At 37.8% G+C, this 26632-nt stretch overlaps 1 protein-coding gene across 1 annotated transcript in view; it reads left to right on the forward strand.

The window, feature by feature from the left end:
- Positions 1–26632, forward strand: part of AGBL1 (AGBL carboxypeptidase 1) — a 779202-nt gene that overhangs the window by 311615 nt on the left and 440955 nt on the right. Inside the window, exon 18 of the mRNA XM_068543058.1 lies at positions 14997–15177. Within this exon, the coding sequence (XP_068399159.1) occupies positions 14997–15177 (181 nt within the window). The remainder of the gene's footprint in view (positions 1–14996; positions 15178–26632) is intronic.

Raw genomic sequence — 26632 nt, forward strand, 5'->3', positions numbered from 1 at the left:
AGAAAAGTCTGTACACTTTGATGCAGATGAGGAAATGCAGATGAATTTGCTCTTATTTACGCAGAGTCTAAAATTGTTATCTCAGCCTCGATTACACCACTTCCTCTTGGTTATCTGAAAATCAGGAATAGATTTCCTGATTTTCTTTTCATTTATACCTATTATCCAAACCCACTTTCTTATAGTCAGAGATAGATAGGAACAAAATAAGAAGGCAAGATTGCCCTTTGCAAAGAAATATGAGTTTTTGTAATATTTCAAAATTGGATTGTTTCATGAGAAAGAAGGCAATGAAACAGAATGTTTTGTTTGGGGGGGCTATTGTTTTATTCATTTTCTTAATGTCTTGACTATATCACATTAGAGTGTAGTAAACTTTTGTCATTGAGTATGGTGAAGGGTTTCAGTTAGAAACTTGAAAGAGGGTCGAGGGCAGTATTGTTCAAGTTAGTAGTCACGAGTCACATGAGGCTATTGAGCAGTTAAAAGAAAGCAGTCCGAATTGAGGTGTGCTGAAAGTGTAAAATACACACCAGACTTCTGATGATTAAGCACAAAAAAATGTAAAATATCATATTAGTCGTTTTTTGTATTGATTACATATTGGAATGGTAATGTTTTGAATATTTGGGGTTAAATACAATTTATTATTAAAATTAATTTTTTTAATTTAAAAAATGTAGCTACTAGAAAAATTAAAAATTTTGCATAATATTTCTGTGGCTTGCATTATATTTCCATGGGACAGGGAGAGCTTTGCTGCTCAAAGTGTGATCTTTGGACTAGCAATCTTGGCATCACTTGGGAGCTTGGTAGAGATGCAGGACCTCAGGCCCAGACCCCAGAGTCACTGAAACAGAATCTGCATTTTAACAAGTTCTCCGGAGGATTCACATGTAAAACACAGTTTGAGAAACACTGCTTTAGTTGAGGGAATTTCCTAAAAGGCCAAAATTCTTTCACTCCCAATAAATATCTCTTACCCATGGGAAAACTGGGAGTTCTTTTAAGACAGGGACTCTGCCTAAAACTGCTTGTTTACCCTCAGTGTTTGATATGTCCTTGGCACATAGAAGATACTCAATAAATGTTGAATAAATGAATGGGCACATAATCTTGTCTACCACTTTATGGATGTAAACTTTCATAATGGTCACGTAAAGTGGAAAAGCCTGGTGAGTGACCACTGTTGAGGGCAAATAGTTTAAAGTGGTCGGTCTTCTATGGCATCATTTTGGTATCAGAAACACAGAACAATGTGCTATTGTCACACGTGATGAACCTAATTGGCCTCCCTTCTGGACTTTGAAAACCTTATTCTGATTGTGGTACAGAAAATTATCTTAAATGAAGCAAAAGTACAAATTAGATCATGGTACTGCCCTGCTCAAACCTCCGTGATTTCTCATTATAACCCAATCTTTTTCTGTAAGACTCAGAGAATCTGGCTCTTGTCCACTTCACACATTCTATTCCAGCTCTATTTAACTTTATTTCTTGAACTGGCTAAATGTCCTCAATGCAAGGAGGTCTCTGCTTAGATGCCAACTCCTCGGAGAGACTTCTCTGCATTATCTTTTCTAAAATGATGACCTCCACCCCTCCTCTGAATTCTCTGCTGCCTCTCTGCTTTATTTTTCTTCACAGTACTTATATGATGATACTGTTTGCCTTCCCCACTAGAAGGTAAGCTCCTGATGGCAGGGACTTTGACTCTTTCCCTGTTACAGCTCCAATTTGTAATATAGTGCCTGGTGCATCTTAAGCACTCAATAAATACTTGTTGAATGAATGAACAAATGAATGAATGGATTCTGAAAAAATTAGTGAATTTGTATGTTGTGACACAACGGGGCATGGAGAGGTTAATTAGAGGTTAATTGCAGTTAATTACACACATCTACTCAGCAAATATTTTCTGAAAACCCCCAATGTACACCGCTTTAGGAACAGAGAATTAAGGTACAGGAAGCAGGCTGGATAGTGGAAGAAAGAGACCAAACAATAAAATGGATGATAAGTTTACTTGGGGAGTTGTGTACAGATGTATGGCTAATATGCATCTGGATAAACTAGAAATCCACAAATGTCGTAAGAACTAGGAGACGGAGACTACTCCCTTTTCCTAGGTTGGTAGGGGGGATCAAGGAAAGCTTCAGGGTGAAGGGCAATAAGAATTTTCCAGGCACAGAAGTGGGGAAAGACTTCTAAACAGAGGGAAGAGTGTGGGCAGCAACACAGCCATGGAAGGGAAAGGACATGTATTTTGGGAACAGTAAAAAGCAGAGCGAATGCTATTTGTTTCACGAGGAACAGGGATTGAGACCAGACAGTCTGGCTGAGGCCAGCTGGTGAGGACTTTCAACTCTATAAGAAGTATAGATTCTACTATATTTATTATGTGGAAGGTGATACAGTCAGATCTGGGGTTTTTTTCTGTTTGTTTTGGATCTCTTGGGATGCTGTGTGGCTGGAACAGATGGTGAGGAAGAGGTTGTATGCATGCGGTGAAGAAGCAGGAGGGATGTATGAAGAAGCAGGAGGGAGAGAGGAGGAATTAGAGAGGGTGGGGCCTTTCTGGTCCTGGGCATTTCCCTCCCTGTTGTGTGTATTGCTTACAATTCGTGAAGAAGTTTTAAAGAGTTAAGAAAATGATCATGGGCTGCCAATACACGATCATGATCCTCCAATCAATTTCTATAGCTCATCAGCCGTGTAGGGTCTAAGGTCAGCCTTTGCTCCACAGCTGCCTCCCTGCTGCCCCCGCGAATCCTCAGAGAGGCAAGTGGGGGCCGTGAGCATCCTCTCTCTTCCCTCTGTCAGTGCAGGAGCCCCTATATATCTGGTGACAATTAAGTAATCTCTTTACAGAAAGAAGTCAGAGCTCCTCAGGCTGTATGCCATTCTGGGGTACGGAGGTCATTTCTCAAGCTTTGCGAGGAAGGTAGATTACAAAGTTCTGGGAGGGACAAGATCTGAGGCCACTTCTTGCCTCTTCCAGTGGGAGTGAAGATGACCAATTTGGGGTGAACTGAGGTTTTTAACCTCACCATTTGGAGCAACCCCAAATGAGACTAGTTCGGAAACCGCAATCTGGTCAATTTCTTATTCTCATGGCATATAGGCCAGAAAGCTCATAGCTTAAGAGTTTGTAAAAGAGGGCATGTGAACAGAAGACCCTGCTCATCTGGAAAGGAATTGTGTCCCAGCTGTTAGGAGAAGCAAGAGAGATCCAGGCCACACTTGATTGTTCAGAAGCTGATTACTAGCAGTGATTACCTACACTACTTTCTTCTGCCACCACCTGACTTTTGACTTCTATACTTATTAGCACTTGCATCTGAATATTAGAAAAAGAGAAAAAAAGAGATGAAACTCCATGTAATTTTGTTTCTTCTTAGGTGCTCTATTAAAAGAATACAGAAGAATATAATAGAATCAAAGTGGATTGAAACCATTGGCTAAAAAGTTTCATTTTTATCTACTGTATTTCACATTGCCATTGATAATCATTGAATTTAGTCCTGCAAAGACCTGAGAGAGCCTGATTTTATAGGTCAGGAACTGAGATTTCAAAAGAGTTTAATTTCCCCAAATACATTCAGTTAGTATGAAGCAGAACTGGGTCTCAAACCCTGCTTCCCTGATTCAGAATTTACATGGTGCTTGTTTTCCCCTCAATATATCATCATGTTTTATCTCAAGAAGATTAATTTTAGCCTACCTCTTAAGTATACATACAAAATAGTACACGGTCAAATGAAAAGAACATTGGATTTTGTTTCAGAACACCTAAATTTTCCTCTTGCTTTCTCTCCTTTCTAGCTTTATGAGTGAGAAGAGAATAATACTTGTCTTGCCTACTTTACCATTTACTTTGAGAACTAAAAGGATAATGTAGGTGAAAGTGCCTTCTCAGCTGCAAGTTTCTATAGAAATGTCATGAATGTGTTTACATGTAATCCCACACATTTTAACAGAGCTGGCACAAATTATTGGTTAATCTGTCAGAGAGCCACCAGGTGTGATAACATTGAATAGCATTAAAGGACTCTTATTTCACATTAGTGAGGAAATTCTAAGAAATTAGAAAGGTATGCGGAATAAGTGATACAAACTTTGGAGAGAAAGAAATGTTTCATTCTTTGCAGATGTTAGGATTGTCTACCTGGAAATTTCAATATAATCAACAGAAATTTTAAAAAGAAGAGTATAAGAAAGTTCAAGAACTTGGAAATTCCATTGAAGACATTCTCCCTTCTTTTGGAAACCGCATTAAAAAGACACATACGATAGAAAACAAAAACACATATTCCTATTTCTGCAAAATGAGGAGACAGACTTCTAAGTACTTGTAAGGGGTGTTGAAAGCAGCCAAGTACTAACAGTATCTTGGTGGAAGGAACATGGAAAGAAATGGAAAACAGAGTTGAGCACCAGGGGTGAGATATGATCCAATATTCAGCAAAAGTAACTTTTAAACCTGAAGTTGGGATGAATTCATTTTTAGACAAATGAAGAAAATACAAAAAGGTAGAGTATTCACTGCTAGCAAACTCATGTTAGAAGAAATAATGATGGGTGATTTTTCAGGCAGAAGGAAAATGAAACCTGATGGACGCTTGTAGTTGGAGTAAGGAATGAAGAAGAATTAAAAGGGTAAATATATAATTTAATTTAAATTAACATCAACTTTATGACACAATAAATGTGTTTTGTGAGTTTTAAGATTTGTGGTATGATAGATCAAAATGTGGTAGATTATATTTACTATGATAAGTTAAACGTACATACTGTAATCTTGAAAGTAACTAACTGAAGAAGAATAAAAGGATGTGTAACTACTAAACTAATAAAGCAGAAAAAAGGAACAATGGTAAAAAAAATACCCAATCATTCTAAATGAAGACAAGACAGGAAAGAAAACAGATTATACGGAAGTTAAAATGAATGTAGAACAAAAAATAAAATGATAGCGTTAAACACACATATATCATTAGTTGCATCAAATGTAAGTTGACTAAACACTCCATTTAAAAGAGATAGAGAATCGGAACCAAGATGGCAGAGTAAAAGCACATGCTCTCACTCCCTCTTGCAAGGACACCAGAATCACAACTAGCTGCTGGACAATCATCGACAGGAAGACACTGGAACTCACCAAAAAGATACCTTACATCCAAAGACAAAGGAGAAGCCAAAATGAGAAGGTAGGAGGGGCGCAACCACAGTAAAATCAAATCCCAAAACTGGTGGGTGGCCAAGAAGCACATGAAAAGCTGCTCAACATCACTAATTATTAGAGAAATGCAAATCAAAACTACAATGAGGTATCACCTCACACCAGCTAGAATGGGCATCATCAGAAAATCTACAAACAACAAATGCTAGAGAGGGTGTGGAGAAAAGGGAACCCTCTTGCACTGTTGGTGGCAATGTAAATTGATACAGCCACTATGGAGAACAGTATGGATGTTCCTTAAAAAACTAAAAATAGAATTATTATATGATCCAGCAATCCCACTACTGGGCATATACCCTGAGAAAACCATAATTCAAAAAGACCCATGCACCCCAATGTTCACTGCAGCACTGTTTACAATAGCCAGGGCATGGAAGCAACCTAAATGCCCATAGACAGACGAATGGATAAAGAAGATGTGGTACATATATACAATGGAATATTACTCAGTCATAAAAAGAAACGATACTGGGTCATTTGTTGAGACGTGGATGGATCTAGAGACTGTCATACAGAGTGAAGTAAGTCAGAAAGGGAAAAACATATATCGTATATTAACGCATATATGTGGAACCTAGAAAAATGATACAGATGAACTGGTTTGCAGGGCAGAAATTGAGACACAGATGTAGAGAACAAACGTATGGACACCAAGTGGGGGAAAGCGGCATGGGGGTGGGGTTGGTGGTGCAATGAATTGGGCGATTGGGATTGACATGTATACACTGATGTGTATAAAATTGATGACTAATAAGAATCTGCAGTATAAAACAATAAATAAAATAAAATTCAAAAATTAAAAAAAAAATAAAAATAAAAAATAAAAAAATAAAAGAGAATAAAGATTGCTAGACTGAATAAAATACAATATTCAATTATATGATACATCCGAGAAATAAATACCTACTGAAAAATTATAGAAAGTTTGAAAGTAAAAGGATGGGAAATGATACACATTGTGAATACTAACCTAAAGAAATCCAGCATAGCTATATTAATACAGCCAAAGGAGAAGCTAGGGAGAAATGTTTTAGTAGAAATAGAGAAATACCTTATAACAATAAAATGTCCAGTTAGGACAACATAACGATGCTAAATCTGTTTTCATTTAAAACATAGCTTTAAAATAAAGAAATAATTGACAACATTGTAAGAAGAAATAGACAAATCTAAAACAGTCTTTGGAGACTTTTAATATACCTCTCTCGGTAACTCATAGAATAAGGAGACATAATATCAAGCAAAAATATAGAAAATATGAAGAATATAACTAACAAATCTGATCTAATTGGTGTATATGGAACGTTGCACTCAATGGCATTATTTTAAACACATGGATAACATTTATAAAATTCTATCATACACTGGGCCAATGATGTAAATACCATTTTAAGCTCTTTGTAAAAGAACAAAAATATTGACACCAAAGAAAGTAGAAAGAAGGAAAAATAAAATTTAGGAGCAGGAATAAATGAAAGAGGAAACAACTGTAAAATAAAGAGTTCATTTTTGGAAAAGACTAAAAATGATATGCTCTCTTTGAGAATGATAAAGAATAAAGAACTCTATATCAGAAATAAAAATAAGGACCATCACTAGAGACTCTTAAATATAATAAGGGGGATTTAAAAATAACTTTACACCAACAAATTTGAAAATATAGCTTTAAATTTAAAATTATTGAAAAGTAGAATTACTAAACTGAGAAAGGAAGAAATAGAAAATCTAAACAGTTGGATTTTTTATTACATGAATTTGAATGCTTTTTAATATTTTGGTTTTGTTTATTATGTAATTTGGGTTGTTATTAAAATCTTCAGAGAAAAAAATTCTATGCTCAGAGGGCTTCACTAGGAAATTTTACCATAAATTTAAGGAGGAAATATTTCTAATCTTCAGAAATCTTCCACAGAAAAGAATAAGTGGTAATGGATTCCAACTCATCATAACCTTGTTATAAAAGTCTGAAAAGGACATTACAAGAAAGAAAAATTGTAGGCCAACTTCTCTCATGGGACATAGATGCAAAATTCCAGAGAAAACAACCAAATCCAGAATTACATAAAATGATATATGATATATCATAATCAAATTGATTGTATTTCAGGAATGTAATGTTGATACAACTTGCAAAAAAATCATTGTTAAAATAAAGTTATGCCTAAGACTTGCTTCAAAATAATCTTGCGAGAGGTAGAGAATGAGAGTATAAATAAAACAAAAATGGCTGGGAATTGATAATTGTTGTAGCTGGGCAGTAAATATATTTGTGTATATTCAAAGTTTTCTATAAAGGAAATGAAAATAAATAAATCCATGTAATTCATCACATTTACAGAATAAAGGAGAAAATTATGTATTCATTTCAATAGAAGCAAAAAATCACTTGAAATAATTTGACATAATTTAAGATCAAAAGCTCTTAGCAAGTAGGAATAGAAGAAAACTTTCTTAATTTGATAAAGGGTAATTTCAAAAGCCTTAATGGGGAAATGTTGAAAGCTTGCCTTTTGAGACTGGAAACAAAAAAAAAAGATTGCCACTATCACCAGTTCTATTTAATATTGTATTGTAGAGTATAAGCCAGAGTTCTTCATTCTCCTCTCTATTGACATTTTGAACCAGATAATTTTTTGTTATGGGAGTCGGTTCTGTGTATTACAGAATGTTTAGTAGCATCCTGGGCCCCTATCCAATAGAGACCAGTAGATGTGAGTAGCATTCCACCCTCCAGTTGAAATAGATGCTTTCAGGTTTGGAGAGGAAAAAAATAAAACTGTTGTTATTTTCAGAAGATAAGACTGAATGTGTAGAAAATCCTAAAGGATATCATAGGAAGAAAAACATGAATCTCAACCCTTACATCATATCATAATCCAAAATTAACTCACTAGACCTAATATTGATTGACTTAAATGTAAAACTTAGACTATAAATCTTGTAGAAGAAAATCATGGTCACATTGAGTTAGGCAAAGATTTCTTAGATGGAACACCAAATACTCAAACTATGAAAGAAAAAGAATGGAGAAATTTGACTTTATCAAATAAAATATGTTTTTGCTTCAAAATACATTTTCAAGAAAATGAAAAGGTAAGCCAAAGAGTGGGAGAATTTACTAAACCTGTATCTGTTAAACGGTTGTATTTAGAATATATAAAGAACACTTCAAACTCAATAATAAGACAAACAAACAGCCTGATTTTAAAATAAGCAAAAGAGCTGAAAAGATACTTCCATTAAGAAAGTATGAAAATAGCTAAAAAGCACATACGAAGGTTCTCAACATCATCTGTCATCAGGGAAATGCAAATGAAAACAACAATTAGACACCACTACCCCCCCCCATTAGAATGACTAAAATTAAAAAGGCTTGACAATACTAAGGGTCGTTGTTCTGTGGATTAACTGGAACCCTCAGGCACTGCTGGTGGACATGCAGAATAGTACAGACTCTTCGGGAAACAGTTTGGCAGCATCTCATAAAAACCTACCATGATATTAACCCTACCAAAGTATGCAGAAATTCTATTCCCCCAAGTATTCACTTTGAAGAAAAATGTATACACAAATGACTATAGCAGCTTATTTCATAGTAGCCCTAAACTGGAAATAATGCACATGCTCATCAACAGGTGAAGGAATAAACAAATCGTGGCATGTCCATTGCTCTGTGGTACACTGGAACGTAAGTCAGTGGCTGAAAGGAACACATTATTGATATATGTAACAACATGGATGACTCTCAAAAGCATTACACTAAGGGAAAGAAACCAGACAAAAAGGTTATATGCTGTATGAATCAATTATTATGAAATTCCAGAGAAGACAGCCCTACAGAGCCAAAAAGCAGATCAGTGGTTGCCAGAGGATAGGGATGGGGTGAGGCAATTGCCTGCAAAGGGGAATGAGGGGAATTTTTGTGATGATAATCATGATCTTAGTGGTTTTACAGCACTGCATACATTTGTCAAAATTCACTGAATTGTAAAATTAAAATTGGTAAAATTTATTGTATGTAAATTGTACCCTAAATACAACTAATTAAAAAAGAGAGATGGAAGAATCTTTATATATCGATGTGGAAAGATCACCAATCTATATTAGTAAATGAAAAACACACAGTGCAGAAAATTTTCATAGCATGCTACCGTTGGTGGTAAACATTAGTATCATGTATATTATATAATGTATAAATTTTTTCCCACCACACCTCTTTTCAAATTTTCTCTTTCTCAGAATCTTCTTTCATTGACATTTTCTTTTCCATTTCTGTTTCCTGGTCTCCTTCCTCACTCCTTGCCCTTCAGTCAGGCCGTTTTTATCCACTCTCTTCCAGAGTTAAGGTCAAGTTAGCTGACTGGACCTTAAAATCATAATATGCTCTTTTGGCCATTTCTCCTATCATCTTCAGCTCCAACAAGAAGCCCCATCTGATCACACTCTTGCAAAATGATTTTCCATGGTGCTTCCACAGCCTATAAGATTGTTTCCAAACTCCTTAGCATGGGCTAAAAGGCCTGTTTAAAAGAAACAGGTACAGACTTAGCTTAGAGCATCACTCCCCTTCTTACCTTCCATATAGCTAGTGTTTTAGTCACATAAAATCACATCACTCTTCTTCAGACACTCTGTGCTTTATGACCTCGTTATCTTGCAAATACATCGACTTAGCCCCTTCCATCATCTCCCTCCTTTCTTTTCTTCATCTGGCAAACTCAAACTCCAATGGGACAAACCAGATCATATGTCACATCTTATGTGAAAAAAACTTTTTTTTAATCTTTCTCTTCTGTGGTTTACTACTCCTGGAAAATATTTTGCCTTTATGAAAACTGACATATGATTGTTATTTTCTGGAGAGACAAACATGCTAGATAGGGATAAAGAAGACATAAAAATGACCCACATGGCCTCCACTAGCAGATGTGTCTCTGTGTATAGATACCTTTAAGTATCTACAATGACACAAATGGGATCCATTATGATGCAGCGCTCTCTCCTATATTGTTTTCACTCATCACTTTGTGATATTTACCTTCCAGTGTGAGATCTATGTGCCATTTTTAATGGTTGCATAGTATTCTGTTTTACGTATCATTTCTTTAACTAATGTCCTGTGGATGCATGTTTAAGTCACTTCCAGTTGCTCGCATTACCATAAATAACGTAATGAGCATTCCGCTGTGCTTTGAAAAATGTCTTGCCAAATGTCCCTGATCATATTGGATCATAATTATCTGTGTGCCTGTCTTTCTCACCAGACTATTATTAGTTCCCTGAGGGCAAAAATCATTATTTCTTTTGGAATCTCCAGAACCTTGCAGAGTGCCAGTAGGAGCTTAATATATATTGTTGAAAGAAAGAAGGAATAAATGAATGGATGTTTATATAGTTGGGCGTACATGTGTATCATCACACATGTCTTCTGTTCTTACTCAGCTTTTCCTTGGCCCTGAGCCTGATATCTCTCAGGCATTATACAACCCCCTACTTGTTTCTAACACAGATGTCATTACCACTGACATAAATTCAATATGTTGCTTTCAGAATTACAATATTGCCAAACCATGACTCCCCCATAGATTTTGGTGGCCTCCGGAATAGATTTTATAAATTACAGAGAAAAAAAAAAAGACATATACTTGACACTCTTTGCCCTACCCTAAGCAAAGATGAGTTATTAAAACTGAAATTGTCAATTACAAGAAAAAACACATAGTATGTATGTTGCATACTATTCACAGCTGTTGTCTGCTATGGGTTCTCTGGAGCACCATTTGCTGCTACAACTGAATGGTCCCATAAGTTTAACTCACCAATACGACTGCAAAATTGCCTTAAATCACGGAGAGGAAGGAGGAAAATCAACTAGAAATGGCTAAAATGCTGCTTATACTTATTTCTTCATGAGAATCCACAGTTTTCCCTGTTTGCTTCCTCAGGATGCTCAGAACAGCCTGGCAGGTCTTGTGGTGTATTACAATCTAGCAGATTATCAACCTGACTCTCCAAAGGGAAGAAACATCTTGACATTTCTTTGCAAGAGCTGCATTTGGCTTACTGACTAATGCACTGCATTGCACTGGTTACCAGGCAATGGGACTCAAATGGCCCAGAAAATGAGAGTGTTCAGTTGGTGTTGAAAATTTACACGAGCTTGAGCTACTTTTTCTTTTTTTTTTTTTTTTTTAATTTCTTCTTGCTGGGCTGGGAGCACTTACTATTGTTGTTCAATATGCTGTAAATGAACATAGTTCAAAAACCACAAGGAGAGTGATATGGAATTGTAGAACTGAAAATAGGCCACTGACTGGGTACAAATTCGTCAAGCCTCTTTATGACTCAACAAGCTTTTTATTGGCGTGCCAATACAGCTTGCTTTGGAAGGAGTGAAAAGTAATTGTGAGCAAATGATACAGTGGGAAAGTTGACCTTCAACTAACTTCAACTGTGCTCAGCTAGCTAACTATATACCACCCCGCCACCCCCCCTGCCAATATGCTTACTTAGTAAGTTCCAGTTAGCAAATCACTAGGCTTACACGCAGAACATCCAACCCAATACTCAATTTCTTCAGAAACTTACATAATTCATCTCAGGTAGAACATGGTGGGGCTGGAATTTGAACTCTGGAAATATGGCTCTAAAAGTTGTTCTCTGCTCCGTAACCCCACCACTGTCTATGGTTAAACAAATGTACTATCTTCATAAATGTCAGAATTTTTTTGACGCACAGTCTTTGGCATGTCTTTCTCCTGTTGAAAAGCCATCATTTACTTTCTATTTCTTAAAGTAGACATTCTCAACTGTTGTTTTCTGGGGCACACATAACAAATATTCTCATTACAACTCTCTGCCATTCTTTTCTCCCCAGTCCAGAAAGCACACTTGGATGCATGTTGTTCAAAGTAACCTTATTTTAAGGATGACTTTAAACCTGCTTTTATATCATATAAGTTAAACTAGAGTCTAACAAGATATAACAGAAACATGATTACATTTGCCCAGTCAAATAGTGGTTTATTGGTCTCAAATATCCAGAAGTTTTGAAGAAGCTAGTGAAGGTGCAGGGTAGCTGCTTAAGGGATTTTTCAAGAACCTAGGCTCTTTCTACCTTTATGGCAACATCTTATCATGTGACTTTGATTCTCAAGTTGGCTTCCTCACCTGAAAGTATCAGATCTATGCTCACGGAAGGAAGAAGAGACAAAGATGAGGGATAAGGGACAAAAACCAAGAAGGCATTTGCCAGGTGAAATGGTGCCCTTTAATCAGTTTTCCAGAAAGACCCACCCCAGGCTGCCATTTACATCTCATTGGTCTCGACCCTGTCACATGGTCACCCCTACCTACAAGAGGATCCACGAAGCTGGGTGTTTTGATCTGGGCACTTTTTAAAACCCCCAAAATCAGGGGTCTGGTAGTAGGAAAGAAGGGGAGAAAAGCTGTTGGACGGGTAGCCAGCATTTTGTGTGATATGTGTATGTGTGTGTGTATATACATGTATATATGTCTATGTATGTATATTTATAAAGTATATGTATACATATATAGTGTAGTATATATGTGTGTGTATATATATATATATATACACACACACACACACACACACATATATATATATATATATATATATAGGTATATATATATATATATAACAAGCATTTACACTTTTATTACTAACCAATGATTCTTCAGTAGATCTCACCACAGATCATAGTGTATCAGGGAGACACTGACTCCATGGTTGAGAACTTCTGATCTACAGAATAAAGTCCAAATCCCTAAACAAAATATATGAGGAAGGATCTTAACAGTTTGACAGCAACCTACTTTTCTAAATTCACAAACTACTATCTCTAGTCCTTTGCTTCAGCCATTCCAACTTTTCTTTATTCTTGAATGCACCAGTTTTTCTCCTCTGTGTTCTTTGCCATGTATCTTTTTCTTTGCTTAGAAGACCCCTCCTCACCTTCTTTCTCCAGTTAGCTGATACTTATCCTGCAGGACCCAGTCTAAATAGCACCACATCGCTGGAAATGTCCTTCCCTCTCTGAGTCAGATCTATTTTTGGTGCTTTATATACACCTCCACTAGCTCACTTGTCATTATTTGCTTGCATGTTTGTCACTACCGACAAATGCTTTGGCCTCTTACAGAACAAGAACTATAATATATTCAACTTTTTCTACCCAATGCCTCCTGCAGTTTCTGGAATATGTTTAAAATACCTGCTTAAGCAAAAACATAACTGAATATTATCCACAATATATAAAGGATCTACAAAGAGAAGTAACATGTTCTCACCATAGTCAGTAAAAATGCACCAATATATGCCCCTTAAACCTGCATCTCATTGGCTGTTGACAGAGGGTTTTTTGTTTGTTTTAACTGATGATAATAGTAATATAATTAGGGAATTAATAGTTTATTTCTCTGTATCTTCCATTACTTGTTATTTAGCTGTAATTGAGAGTTATTCAGTTTCATCTTTCTTTGTACAGAATTAGAGACACAGTTTATTCCCTCAAAAAGATTACTGCTTAAGGGAAGAAAAGCCATATTTAACTCATGATTTGAATGATCAGGAAGAAAATGACTGGTTTAGCTTTTAGGCTGTTTAGTGGCTAAGGTATTTATACTTGGCAAATATTTAGTTCTCATCATTAGAATGGGTTTAGGAACAGTAAGGAATTGGGTGAGGATATAGAAGGAAGAGTCAAAAAACCCACACAAAATTAAACAAAGGGTTAGAGCAGACATGGTGAATTGCTTGTATGATACCACATGTTCCCCACTTCTTCCTCAAGTGTATGGGGACAGACATCACCAATCAATCAAAAGACATTTACCACCTGAGCCCAGATGTGGTCTAAGAATACGTCTCAACACTACGATACTCCACGTGTCTTCTGTCAGCACAGAAAGGATGATAAGTCTCTCTTTCATCAATGCATTCTTCATAAGATCTATTCATGCCAATACACTCCCAGTGATTGGTAGAGAGTGTGTCCCTGATTTCTTTTGCAAAGTGAAGGAAGTATTGCAACTCCGAGATTGAGCTTCCAAGTGCTTCCCTCTTTTGTGAAATCTCTCCAGGATTGGCTTCAGTGTCTTAAAGTCAGTCATAAATTTCCCAATTCAGTCTCTGTACTTGACTCCTATTTCTACTGGGGAATGTGAGGCACCATCCTAACCACAGACTTTATAATTGATAAGGGAGAGAGCTAACAGGTACATACTGAACAGCAAGCAATATGCCAAGTTGTTTATAATCACATCCTTTAGTTTTTATAACTGCTGCAGGAGGTCAGTATCATTGTCCTCATTTTACATATGAGAAAGCAGCCTTGGAGAAATTAAGTCATTTGGCTGAGATCTTACAACTGGTAAATGATGAAGATAAGATTCAGTCTCAGGTCTGGGACACCCAGCATCATGCTGTTGGACTCTGAAGAGTAAATTATTTCTTTGGTGGTCTTGCTAAAATCTCATTCTTGGTTGGTTTTGATGCCACTAAGTACTTATGCTTTGGATAACAGCCTTGAGCTTTAACTTTATACTCTCTTGAGTCTTGCAGACCATAGAGGCAGATGGAAAATGGATACATGTACATTAGATGTGTATTAGAAACAATCAACCTATTTCAGGCTTCATGCCAGTCAGGTGTAATACTGGCTTCCTAGAGATTATCTGGGTGGAAATGAAAAGTGTACTTAGGTTTAATTTTCTTGTGTCTCTTTTTCTGCAGGGCAGCGCCCATACCAGGTGATTACTGCTCGAGTTCACCCAGGAGAGAGCAATGCCAGCTGGGTGATGAAGGGGACCTTGGAGTTCCTGGTCAGCAGTGACCCTGTGGCTAGGCTCTTGAGGGAAAACTTCATTTTCAAGATCATCCCCATGCTCAACCCGGATGGTGTCATCAATGGCAAGTATGTCAGGCACCTGGCTCAACCTAGCCAGCCTTTATGTTACCATGGTAACATGTTGTTGTTTTGCTCAATGAGCTTGACTGGAGAGGTCTTGGTACTCCGGCAGGAATAACTTCTCTTGGGTTCTGTTACCTGGTACAAATAACAGGGTAATCTCCATATATATTAATGTCAATCTCATAGTTCCTTTGAATAGAAAGGTATAGACTCATTGGCAGTTAATAACAGAAGAATCCTTAGAAATAATCTCATCTAAAACTCTCCTTTTAAAAAGGAGGGAATTGGTGTCCACAATAATCAAATGACTCCCCCCGGTTACTTGGTTAGTGACAAAGTCAGGGCTCAAATTGTGATTTCCTTGAAGTTAAGACCAATGCTTCACAAAAATAAACTCAAAATGGATTAAAGACCTAAATGTAAGACCGGACGCTATAAAACCCTTAGGGGAAAACATAGGAAGAACACTCTTTGACATAAATCACAGCAAGATCTTTTTTGACCCATCTCCTAGAGTAATGGAAATAAAAACAAAAATAAACAAATGGGACCTAATGAAACTTCAAAGCTTTTGCACAGCAAAAGAAAACATAAACACGATGAAAGAACAACCTTCAAAATGGGAGAAAATATTTGCTAACAAAGCAACTGACAAAGGATTAATCTCCAAAATTTACAAGAGCTCATGCAGCTCAATATGAAAAAAACAAACAAGCCAATCCAAAAATGGGCAGAAGACCTAAACAGACATATCTCCAAAGAAGATGTACAGATTGCCAAAAAACACATGAAAGGATGCTCAACATCACTAATCATTAGAGAAGGGCAAATCAAAACGAGGTATCACCTCACACTGGTTAGAATGGGCATCATCAGAAAATCTACAAACAACAAATGCTAGAGAGGGTGTGGAGAAAAGGGAACCCTCTTGCACTGTTGGTGAGAATGTAAATTGATACAGCCACTACAGAAAACAGTATGGATGTTCCTTAAAAAACTAAAAATAGAATTACCATATGACCCAGCAATCCCACTACTGGGCATTTACCCAGAGAAAACCATAATTCAAAAAGACACATGAACCCCAATGTTCAATGCAGCACTGTTTACAATAGCCAGGTCATGGAAGCAACCTAAATGCCCATCAACAGACGAATGGATAAAGAAGTTGTGGTACATATATACAATGGAATATTACTCAGCCATAAAAAGGAACAAAATTGGGTCATTTGTAGAGCTGTGGATGGACCTAGAGACTGTCATACAGAGTGAAGTAAGTCAGAAAGAGAAAAACAAATATCGTATATTAATGCATATATGTGGAATCTAGAAAAATGGTACAGATGAACCGGTTTGCAAGGCAGAAATAGAGACACAGATGTAGAGAACAAATGTTTGGACACCAATGGGGGAAAGCAGTGGGGGAGGGTGGTGGGATGGATTGGGAGATTGGGATTGACAAATATATACTAATATGTATAAAATAGATAACTGATAAGAACCTACTGTATAAAAAAAAAGATTAAATGAAATAATAAAAGAAAACAAAACAAACAAACAAAAAAAGACTAATGCTTTGATTTGCTTCTATTTCCTGCAGATAAATCTTTATTCTCAGTTGTATTTTACTGGATTCTGGATACAGCTATAATAAAGGTGTCACTTTATCTAAATGGAATGGCTGAAATGGTTGAAAAATGGCTGTGGAATGGCTAAAAGTGAAATGACTGAAAAATGGTTGGCTGCAAGAGGGAAGATTGGCATGGTGCTTCTCCTGGCCTAGCTCCTCCATGCCTTTCAGAACGTATAATAGGAAAGGTGAATTCCAGTGTCATAAGGGGTCAGCATTTGCAGAGTTGTGAGCTGAGACCCAGATAGAAGAGCAGGTTTGCAAGATCACTCAGTCAGTGGGTGGGGGTGACAGGATTAGCATTCATACATACCTGCCTCAAACTGTGGAAAAAGACTTAAAGCCCCTTCCTATGGTAATAAATGATTCTTTTTTACTATAGGAGCAGACATTGGTATCCTATGGAAATAAACAGAATACAAGGTAAACAGAAAAATTGAAAGGAAAAATAATTTCAAAAGCTAAAAATAAAAATGCAGAAGAAGTTATAATTTAAAATATCAGTTTTAAAGAGGCAAAAGCATACGTTTAGAAACTGGGAAAATAGAGCAATATTGAAAAGGTGAAACAGAAGAGATAAAATGAGAATTATAAAGAAATTTAAAAAGAAAACAAAACTTTCAGAGATAAAATTACAATGACTTAAAATAAATAAGAAAATGTTTTAAGAAATATAAAATAATAATTTCTTTCTGGGAAAAAAACCCAAAATAAACATTAAAAGGCTGAGAATAGACTAGCTTCAAAGGAAAAGCACAAAAAGAATATTGTTAAGTTAAAAACGTTAAAAATTTAAAGATGATAAACTAGAAAAAGAGGATGAGAATAAATTCCAAATGATAAAGTATGCTAAATTATGCCAAAATGCAAGCAAGTTAAAGCTAAAGGCTCTAAACTAAAATTTCAATAGATACCACAAAAAAAAAAAAAAAAAAGGAAAGAAGATAAGTAGGTAAGGAAAGCATCCATGTGTTCTAACAAGATTCCTAGTTTTGTAGCTTCCAGATTTCTTTTTTTTTTTTTTTTTTTGATGGAAGTTTTTGGTGGGCAGAGAGGAGGATCTTTCCTCTTTGCATATGGTGACTGGTTGGTCTTCAAGCACATCTGAGGCGTGGAAAGCCAAGTCCTTCACCAGGTGGCAGCAATCAGGCCTCTGGCAGCAATCAGGCTTCCTAGATCTCAAGCTGGACAAAGCCCTAAAGCAGTGTCCTTTCCTGGTCCAACAGAACTCAGCTGGCTCCTACCACGTGCTCCTTTAACTCTGGAGATCAGCTCCAGGGCCTCAGTGCATGGCTCCTCCCTGCTTGAGGGGCTAAGAGTTTTACTAGCAGGCTTACTGAGCCTAAATGGATGGAAAACAGCTCTGCAAGCCATCTTGAGAGACATGACCTCTTTTCAACATTTTCTCATCCAAGTTGGCTCTTTTCTGAAGTTACATGTTCCATTGAATTGTCTGGGGTCTGGTAGAGGATGGAAAGAGCACAGGGTTCAGAGTCATAACTCTAGTCTGGAATTCTGGCTCTTCCCCTGACCTACTCAATTTTCTCTTCTGTTGGAAGAGGAAGCTCCCTGTTGACCTGTGTTGGTAGAGGTCTTATAAGCCCAAAGTAACATTCAAGCTCTGGAATAAATACTGTAGTTTTTTTTCATTTCAAATGCTCACACCTCTGAATCAGAGGCTTGATCCAGGTCTTTGGTTGAAAGGTTAACATGGTCTCAGTCACTGAATATCCTCCTGGCCTGGGCACACATTATTTCCAGCTCACAGCTGGTTGCTCTGGGCTCCCTAATGGCAGGCCAGCTTCTCTGTGACACCACCATCCATCGTCATTACCGTTATTTATTATGACTAAATTACCCTTTTTATTTATATAGCATCTTTCATCATGGAGCTCAAGGCACTTTGTAGGTTACTTGGATCACCCAAACAATTTTGACTGAAAGGGATTTGGAAATCATAGCATTATTCTACTGAAAAAAAAATCCCCAGGTCATTGCACATCATTACCAAGACTTGAGACTGCCATGGAATCATAACATCTTACAATAAATGGGCTTAAAAGTTTCAGCTCACGAACCCTTAAAACACACCTAACATATGGTTTATCTAACTTCCACTTAAATGCTTCGTTGACATTCCGTTTCAGGACATACCCATTCCATAGTGTATAATTAGGTGGATTTGTTTTTCTTTGTTTTGATCTTTGCCTTGTGAATTTTACACATTTTACCTAAAATGTGTAGAAACAAGGATAAGATCTAATCCCCGTTTTACATGCCTTAACTTCCTCAGGTGAAGCTCTCTCCAAGTTCGATGTGGTTCACCTAAACATTGCTTATGTGGTATTGTTTCTGATGTTCTGATTGTCATTGATTTTCTTTGGACACATTCCTATTCATAGGCTTCTAAACATTAACAGAACTGCCCTCCCTGTGTGTGGTCTGACCAGCAAAGAGGCAAGCTTTTTGCCTAAAGATTAGAGAGCCTGAACCTGAACTTGGCACTTAACCTACCACAAGATGCTTGTCTTTCTTTCCCTGCTAGTATCATGCAAAAGAACTTATGAAAAAATCCATAATATTTCTGTGTACCTATCATTATATACTGTATTTTAAAATCATAGCTGCCTTCATTTAAATGCTATGACTGAAAGTTAAGGGTATCACAGAAGGGGCCTTACAAAGGAATTCAGGTTGCATACTTTGAAAATTATTTGAAACTTCAGGAAATCACTGTATTAGAAGACTCAGCTTTTCAATAAAAAAGATTCTACCAGCCTCAAAAAAAAAAAAAAAAGAAATCATGGACCCCTGTGGAGTTTGCAAAACTGTGTAAAGGTGGAGTAGTTTCCTTGTGTGGTGATGTTAATGAGCCTCTGAGGATGGCTGGGAGGTTTTGATAGCAGTGGTCAGGGAGACAAAGCCAGGATTTTCTAGCAAAGATATAGTGGGTCTTGCCAAGCCAAAGATCTCTTAGCAACATATGTCTGTAACAGGAAAACAAAATACAAAGATGGTTTCCAAAAGAAACAATTTACCATCTTGTTGGCCTGGTAGTTTGTATTGAACTGGTCTGAGTTCAAAGTAATCCAGGAGGACTGATGCAGGGATCCCTTGTTTCTTATAATTCTTTCCAACAAGGAGACAACCAGTTGGGTTAGAGCAGAAGTGATAATGGCTGCTTGATTAGAGTGGGGAGTGGGGAGAAGACAAGTGATGACTTAAAAGGTCAACATGGCAAGTAAGTGAAGGAGAGGAAGAAATCTAGCATGATTCCCAATTTTTAGACTTTGGTTGTTGGGTGGAGGGTAGTGACAAATAATTTTTATAAAATCAACACCCAGGCCAACATTTTATTCCCAGGAGAATCAGAGTATATTTATTCTTAGTATATATACAACACTGCAAACTTGATTACTTTCTTCCAAGGCCATTGTGGAAGAGAAGTAAACAACCACAAAGAGCAAAAGACGTGCTATAAGTAAACACACCAAGGTATTAAGAAGTAATAGGCTGAATGCTCTAGGGGAAACACATGAAACTATAAAAATCAGATAAAAATCTTGACAGCTTTAACTATCTGGGACCATTTAAATTTAGTATCGATAGTCTTTTACTCTGTGGATTGTGAAGGCTTTATTTTACTACAATAAGAGCACTCACAGACTTTATCAAAAAAAGATTTAGCACTTTTTATAAGCCAAGAAAGAACCTTGTTCTTTTACATATATTTTCTTATGTAATAGTAACTATGGCCCGACCAAGGTAGATCTTCCGTATAATTTTCAGGTACAGAAACTTGAGTATACAGGGGTGAAGTCTTCAGTGCAGTTTAAATAGCTCGTATTACAGAGCCAGGACTAAAACTTCTGTCTATTCTACTTTCCTTTTCTATAGAGATTTAAGGGAATTAGAATAAAAGAATCTTAAAATGTTCTAGCTGGGCGGGTTATTGTATATTATTTAGTCCCAGTCCTTCAAATGATAAGGAAATTGAGACTAAAGAGATAAAATGAGTTATCACATAGCCTAGTTCAAGGCAGAAATGGCATGAAAAATTATCTAGATAATTAAAACACTCAAGCAAATACACAGACACATACACACACACACACACTCCGGCACACACATACCCATGTCTACCTCCAGAGCCCGTGTTGATTTTAATCTATCAGCTCTTCCCCAACTTGGATGGAGATGCAAGTAAAGCCTCAGCCCCATCAGCAGATGGTCTCTGAAGTTAGCCTTGTTGACCTCAATCTTCACATCTAGTGTGACTGGTATGAAAGAAGGCATAGCCTTCCCAGCTTTCTGCAGTCTTGGCCCAGGATGAATGAATTAGTTCATCCTCAGTTTTCCTTCACGGAATTTGAATTCCCAGCATGGCTTGGGCCTCAACACTGTACCATGTCCTGCCAGCTTTCTCCTCTGGAGAAGACATACTTCCTGTTGATGCCATCTTTTGGCTGTAAACAGCACCCAGCTGACTTTGAATAGTTTGGCCACAGGGCTGCCATTCCACTGGCCCATTCTATTGTACGTTTTCACTCAAGTAACTATTCAGGATCACAAAATGCTTATGATTATCCCCATTGGGTTCACTTCACCTTTGGGCTGGGCTATGCCTCTTTCCTCCTTTTTTGATATGTTCAGGGCTTCCCTCTTATGTGACCTCAGCTCTAACTTTTAATGTATTTCAAATCTCTTCGATATAAAAACATGTAGCGGGCTTCCCTGGTGGCGCAGTGGTTGAGAATCTGCCTGCCAGTGCAGGGGACACGGGTTTGAGCCCTGGTCTGGGAAGATCCCACATGCCGCGGAGCAACTGGGCCTGTGAGCCACAACTACTGAGCCTGCGCGTTTGGAGCCTGTGCTCCGCAACAAGAGAGGCCGCAATAGTGAGAGGCCCGTGCACCGCGATGAGGAGTGGCCCCCGCTTGCCACAACTAGAGAAAGCCCTCGCACAGAAACGAAGACCCAACACAGCCAAAAATAAATAAATAAATTAAAAAATATATATATCCTTAAAAAAAAAAAAAAACATGTAGCAGTGATTCTCAGACTTTTAGATTTCTCAGATCAGTTACATTTGAAAAAAAAAAAAAATGGACTGTAATAAATATATAATTTTTAAAAATTATGCTCAAGAAAGAATGGAAGATACTCTCTGAGCTCCCAAACAACAGACTGGTGAGAAATTCAACATTAGATGTTTCTTGGGCTGCCTCCTCACCTACATACAACCATACAAGCAACTCAGGGGTTTTTGATGCTAGATCTTTAGATCATGGCAGTAAGCATTCTTGCCCTTCATACATTTTGCTTGCCCTTGATACATTTGCTACTGGCCATGAAGACTTCCCTGTGGGTAGAGAGCAGTGTAGTCATTGAATGAATTTGTTATTCCCATTGTCAATCTTCCTGGAAAGGAGTAGATCCTGGAACAAGAAAAGATGCCTGACAGATGGACCTTTAGGGGGAAGAGATAATTCTCTGGAGCTCGAAAGTGAAGAAACTCTGGTCTAACCAGAGGGTCCCCCTAGGTCACTGAGGAAAGATGGCATCTGCTATGTGGAAGAGGTTGGAAGAAGCAATCCCTCACATGGCTGCTTGAGAATGAGAACAGCTATACCAATAATCCGTTTTAAATTTGCTGTGAGTAGATATCATCTGTTATATCATTTATTCTTCGTAAAGTGTTAATAAGCCTTTTCGTCTTGTTTCAGCTGTGTTATTGAGATTGAAAGAAAATGTCTATGCCTCCGATTGGTGAAGAAGATCAGTAGCAGTCATAGTTGGAGAAATTCCTAAGGGAACAGTGAATAATAAGTACAATGGCTAATATGTTTTAAGAGTCGTACTCCGTATAATTGGGACATTTAAAAAATAAAATAGCTTTATTGTCTTCTAATTATAAAAATGATACATGACACAGTCAAGATAATAGGTGTTAAAGAAAAAGAGATTTGATTCACACTGGTGGTAGAAGTCTGAAAGTTCAAAAAGGAGATGCAGAAGAAACCAGGAGATTTAACATTTGCAGAGGCGGGCACTGCCTACAAGCATGGGGACGCAAAGGGAAGAGGTGGAGTTACCAGAACCCAGGGGTGGAAAGTCTCCATGATGCTGGTGTGTGGAACTCTGAGAAGGGAGTCTGACTTGGCAAGGGCTTCAGTGGACCAAAGGGTGCAGTTGAAAGGGTGAAGGAATGAAAGTATCCAGATGGCAAGGGGATGCATCCCGCCTGCTGCTGGTACCCGTGAGAAGATGCAGTGATGCTATGCTGTGCGTCTTAAGACGCAGGAGTTCAGCCAGTCCCCTGCTGCTGCCCTAGTCTCATTAAGTGGAACTGGGAGACATAAAGGGTATCCTTTTCTTCCTCTTCCTGCCTTCCTATCTCCCTCTAGTGCCTCTCGTTGGCAGAACTTAGCAGGAAGCCAACTGGCAAGGGAATCTGAGTGTTGCGATCTGCACAGTTTTAGCTGCGGTGTGACAGAGCAGAGGATAGAATTGTGGGCTGAGAGCTCAGAGACAACTGGTGAAAAACAAGCACAGAGCGTCCGTTTACCGAGTGTCCAACACGCACTTGCATCAGGCTTATTATTGTTTATATGTGACTTCTTTGTTTTCAAAAAATAAAATGGTTTTATTGTTTCCAATGGGGGAAGAAAAATGAAACATCGTTATTGTAGAAAATCCTAGTGCAGAGAAAAAGCTTAAAGAAGAAATTAAAAAACACCCAAATTTGGGGCTAATATATTACGTTAATCCAAGGGGCATTGTTCACATTATCATCTATGATAATTACATTTTGCCTGCAGAATTTTGTAACATGGAAGCCATCCCTGGATCAGGCTGCCCAGAGAGAAACACTATTAGCAAGCTGAAGAAGGTCCATTAGCCATTTGTTTGTAAATTGACAGCTTCAGGTGTATCAGCTATTTCCTTAAATATATTTCTATATTTATACCCATGTTAACTTTCATAAGGTAATGTATTTTGTAGTATAGTTTATAAACAGACAGCTTCTTCCTACAGCAAAGAATGCAAATGGCATTTATAGTTTTTAAAACAGCAATCTCATGGTATTGATGGGCCATAATTGATTTAAACAATTCTCCATTATAAACAACAGACAAGTGAAGAGTCTTGTTAGTCTCTTGGCAAATTTCTCCAGTCATTTCCTTAAGATAAATTCTTAAAAGTAGTCTGTTGAGTCAAATGTTATGCATATTTTTTATTTGATGTATGTTATTGCCAGATTACTCTCCATAGAAGATACACAGATGTATATTCCTACCACTGATGGATGAAAGGGCCTGGTCCCCACACCTTGTTAACACTGCACATTATCATTCTTTTTATTCCTTGTCAATGTGATAGGATAAAAATATGATTTTAAATTTAAGTTTTTTATACTTATGAAAAAAGTAAATATTTTACTCCCATTTTGCAAATGAAAAAAAACCAATCTGAGGCAAAAGACTGGGTGACATATGCAAGGTCAGCCACACAGCTGAGTCAGGAATTAAACTCAGGTTTGTCAGGTTGCAAAGCTCGTGTTCTTTCCACTTGGCTGTGCAGCCCCACTTATGTCAAAGCTTCCAGATGGTCATCTGGTGACTCTCCTTTTGAATGTTGTTAGCGTAGAACTTGGGAAGTGGTAAGTGCCTAATACATATTTGTTGAGTCTAACTCAGGGTGCCTGACCTTTCTAAATTCTTTTTAACGTGTGGGCCTCCAGGTATATCATCCCAGACCAGAACAAGGGCTCTAAGGGGCCTTGAGTTACCTCCATCAGAAATGAGCTTTTGGATACATCTTCAGTTAAATATTAGCACTTAAGTATTGGTGTACCACCGACACAATGTTTTACTAGAGGTTTGGTTGGAAGGGAAAATTTGTATCCTATCCATTTGAGGTATGATTTTTGTTGAACCTGTGGGCATGATACTTAACCTTCTCCGTGTCCTTCTCCTCCTTTTAGTCACTGTCTTGAAAGAATGACAGAGGACACATCAGGGAGTGTGATTTTATGTCTGGGTAATCTCCAACAGGCTAAGGTTTAATAAGTATCTTCCAGCCTGGGAAGATTTGTGACCTTAGGTCTCCTGCTGGATCACATAGGGAAGTGATTGGCTTTTTTTATGGACTCACCATCCATGTTTGGCTTCTGAAGCATAGAATTTCTGTATGCCTGTGGATGAGTTCTGCAGTACGTCCTGAAAAGCAAGAACAGCAGACCACACTCCTTCATAGTGGGGAGAAGGAGAAGCAGGAAAAATCAGGGAAGACCAGCAAAGGCAGAGGGATGTTGGCTGTCAGATGGTCAGCCTCCCCATGGGTCTCTTTCTCTCACTCAGCAAGGCACTGTGTCCTCCTGTACAAAGGTCAAAATGTCACAGGCTGAAGAGCCTATAAGGAGAAAGTTCTACATTCTCTGTGGCCTTTGGGAAGATGAATGATTGAGTCCACGATGTCTGTAGAAACGGTGCTGATGGTCATGATGACATGACATGACATGATACAACATGAGGGTGATACTCCCCTTTGAACTCTCATTCCAAAGTTTCATCTCCAAATTCTCCTTTCAGTGAGGCCAGGCAATCCAATGGTCCTGCTGTGGAATCTCTCTGGAATGTTTGCTGGCCAAAGGTCATATTTCTTAGCAGTTAAAGCTTAGCCGACACCAGTCATCTGTCCTTCAATATAGAACCCAGCCTGAGAGCTGACAAAGGAACTTAAACTTGCAATCATGGACTTTTGAAATTTAGATTGTTTTGCTATTTCGTACTCTTTGGAACAGAGTTATCAATGGATGGATATTTGTGCTTTATTTGTTTTTAGGAAAATTTTAATTTTTTGGACATGGAGCGAAGGTTGGCTATTTGGATGGAAATGTCAGTCTGGGTCTGGTTCTTCCCTGTTTGTGGGTCTCTGTGTTAAGGGCAAGAGGTAGGGGAGAGGTAGGCAAGGGGTATTTAATCTCTTTCTCTTTGCTTTCCTTTCCTTATATTTGAAAATGGGGGAGAATGTTATTCTGATCCAGAAGGGATTATTCGATCGGAAGAACTATAATTTTCTCCATTCACCTCCTGCCCTCACTGAAAAAAAGGAAGAATGGAAGTCTTAGTCCATTTTGAATGCTAAGATACTGTCTTAGGCACAAAAATGGAACATTTACAGGAATATTTTAACCTCACAGGTTTTGAAGATAACTACAAAATGAAAGACAAACATGCATTTGAAATTGTTTTAAAAGATGCAAACGTAACTGTTTTCTGCCTTAAATACTTTCCTTGCAAATGTCTGCCAGAAATTCTCAAATCATGGTCTATAGAGATTTTGCAGGACATCAATGATGTTCCTTCTAAGAGATGGAAGGAGGTAAAGAGATCCATGAAGAGTGTAGCATTTGGTACAACTGTCCAAACCTCTGTGTATACCCCATAGGAAGAGTGTGAGCTAAGGGAACATTTGAGGGTCTTGGTTCTAGAGGGAAATGTGACACAATCTTGCTGATGAACTTGTTCTTAGAGATCAAAATGAAAATTATTTGCTCTGGAAACTGTTAATGTCCTGCTGCTAAGTCATTTGCATAGTGTTAAATGATGCATAGTGCTGGGTGGAGAGTTCTGGGAGTGTGTGTCCAAGGGCTCCCTCGCTCACACCCGTTCCTACCACAGCCTGCACACCGAGAGGGAGTCAGGAGCTTGACTACTCCATTTGCCTTCTTCAGACATTGCAGTGCTGAATAAATATTACCATTTATTATTCCTAAATTTAGGGTCATTAATTATATCAGCATAAACCTATTTTATGCCGTCA

This window comes from Eschrichtius robustus, chromosome 1 (genome assembly GCF_028021215.1).
Source record: "Eschrichtius robustus isolate mEscRob2 chromosome 1, mEscRob2.pri, whole genome shotgun sequence".
In the NCBI taxonomy this organism is placed as follows: Eukaryota; Metazoa; Chordata; class Mammalia; order Artiodactyla; family Eschrichtiidae; genus Eschrichtius; species Eschrichtius robustus.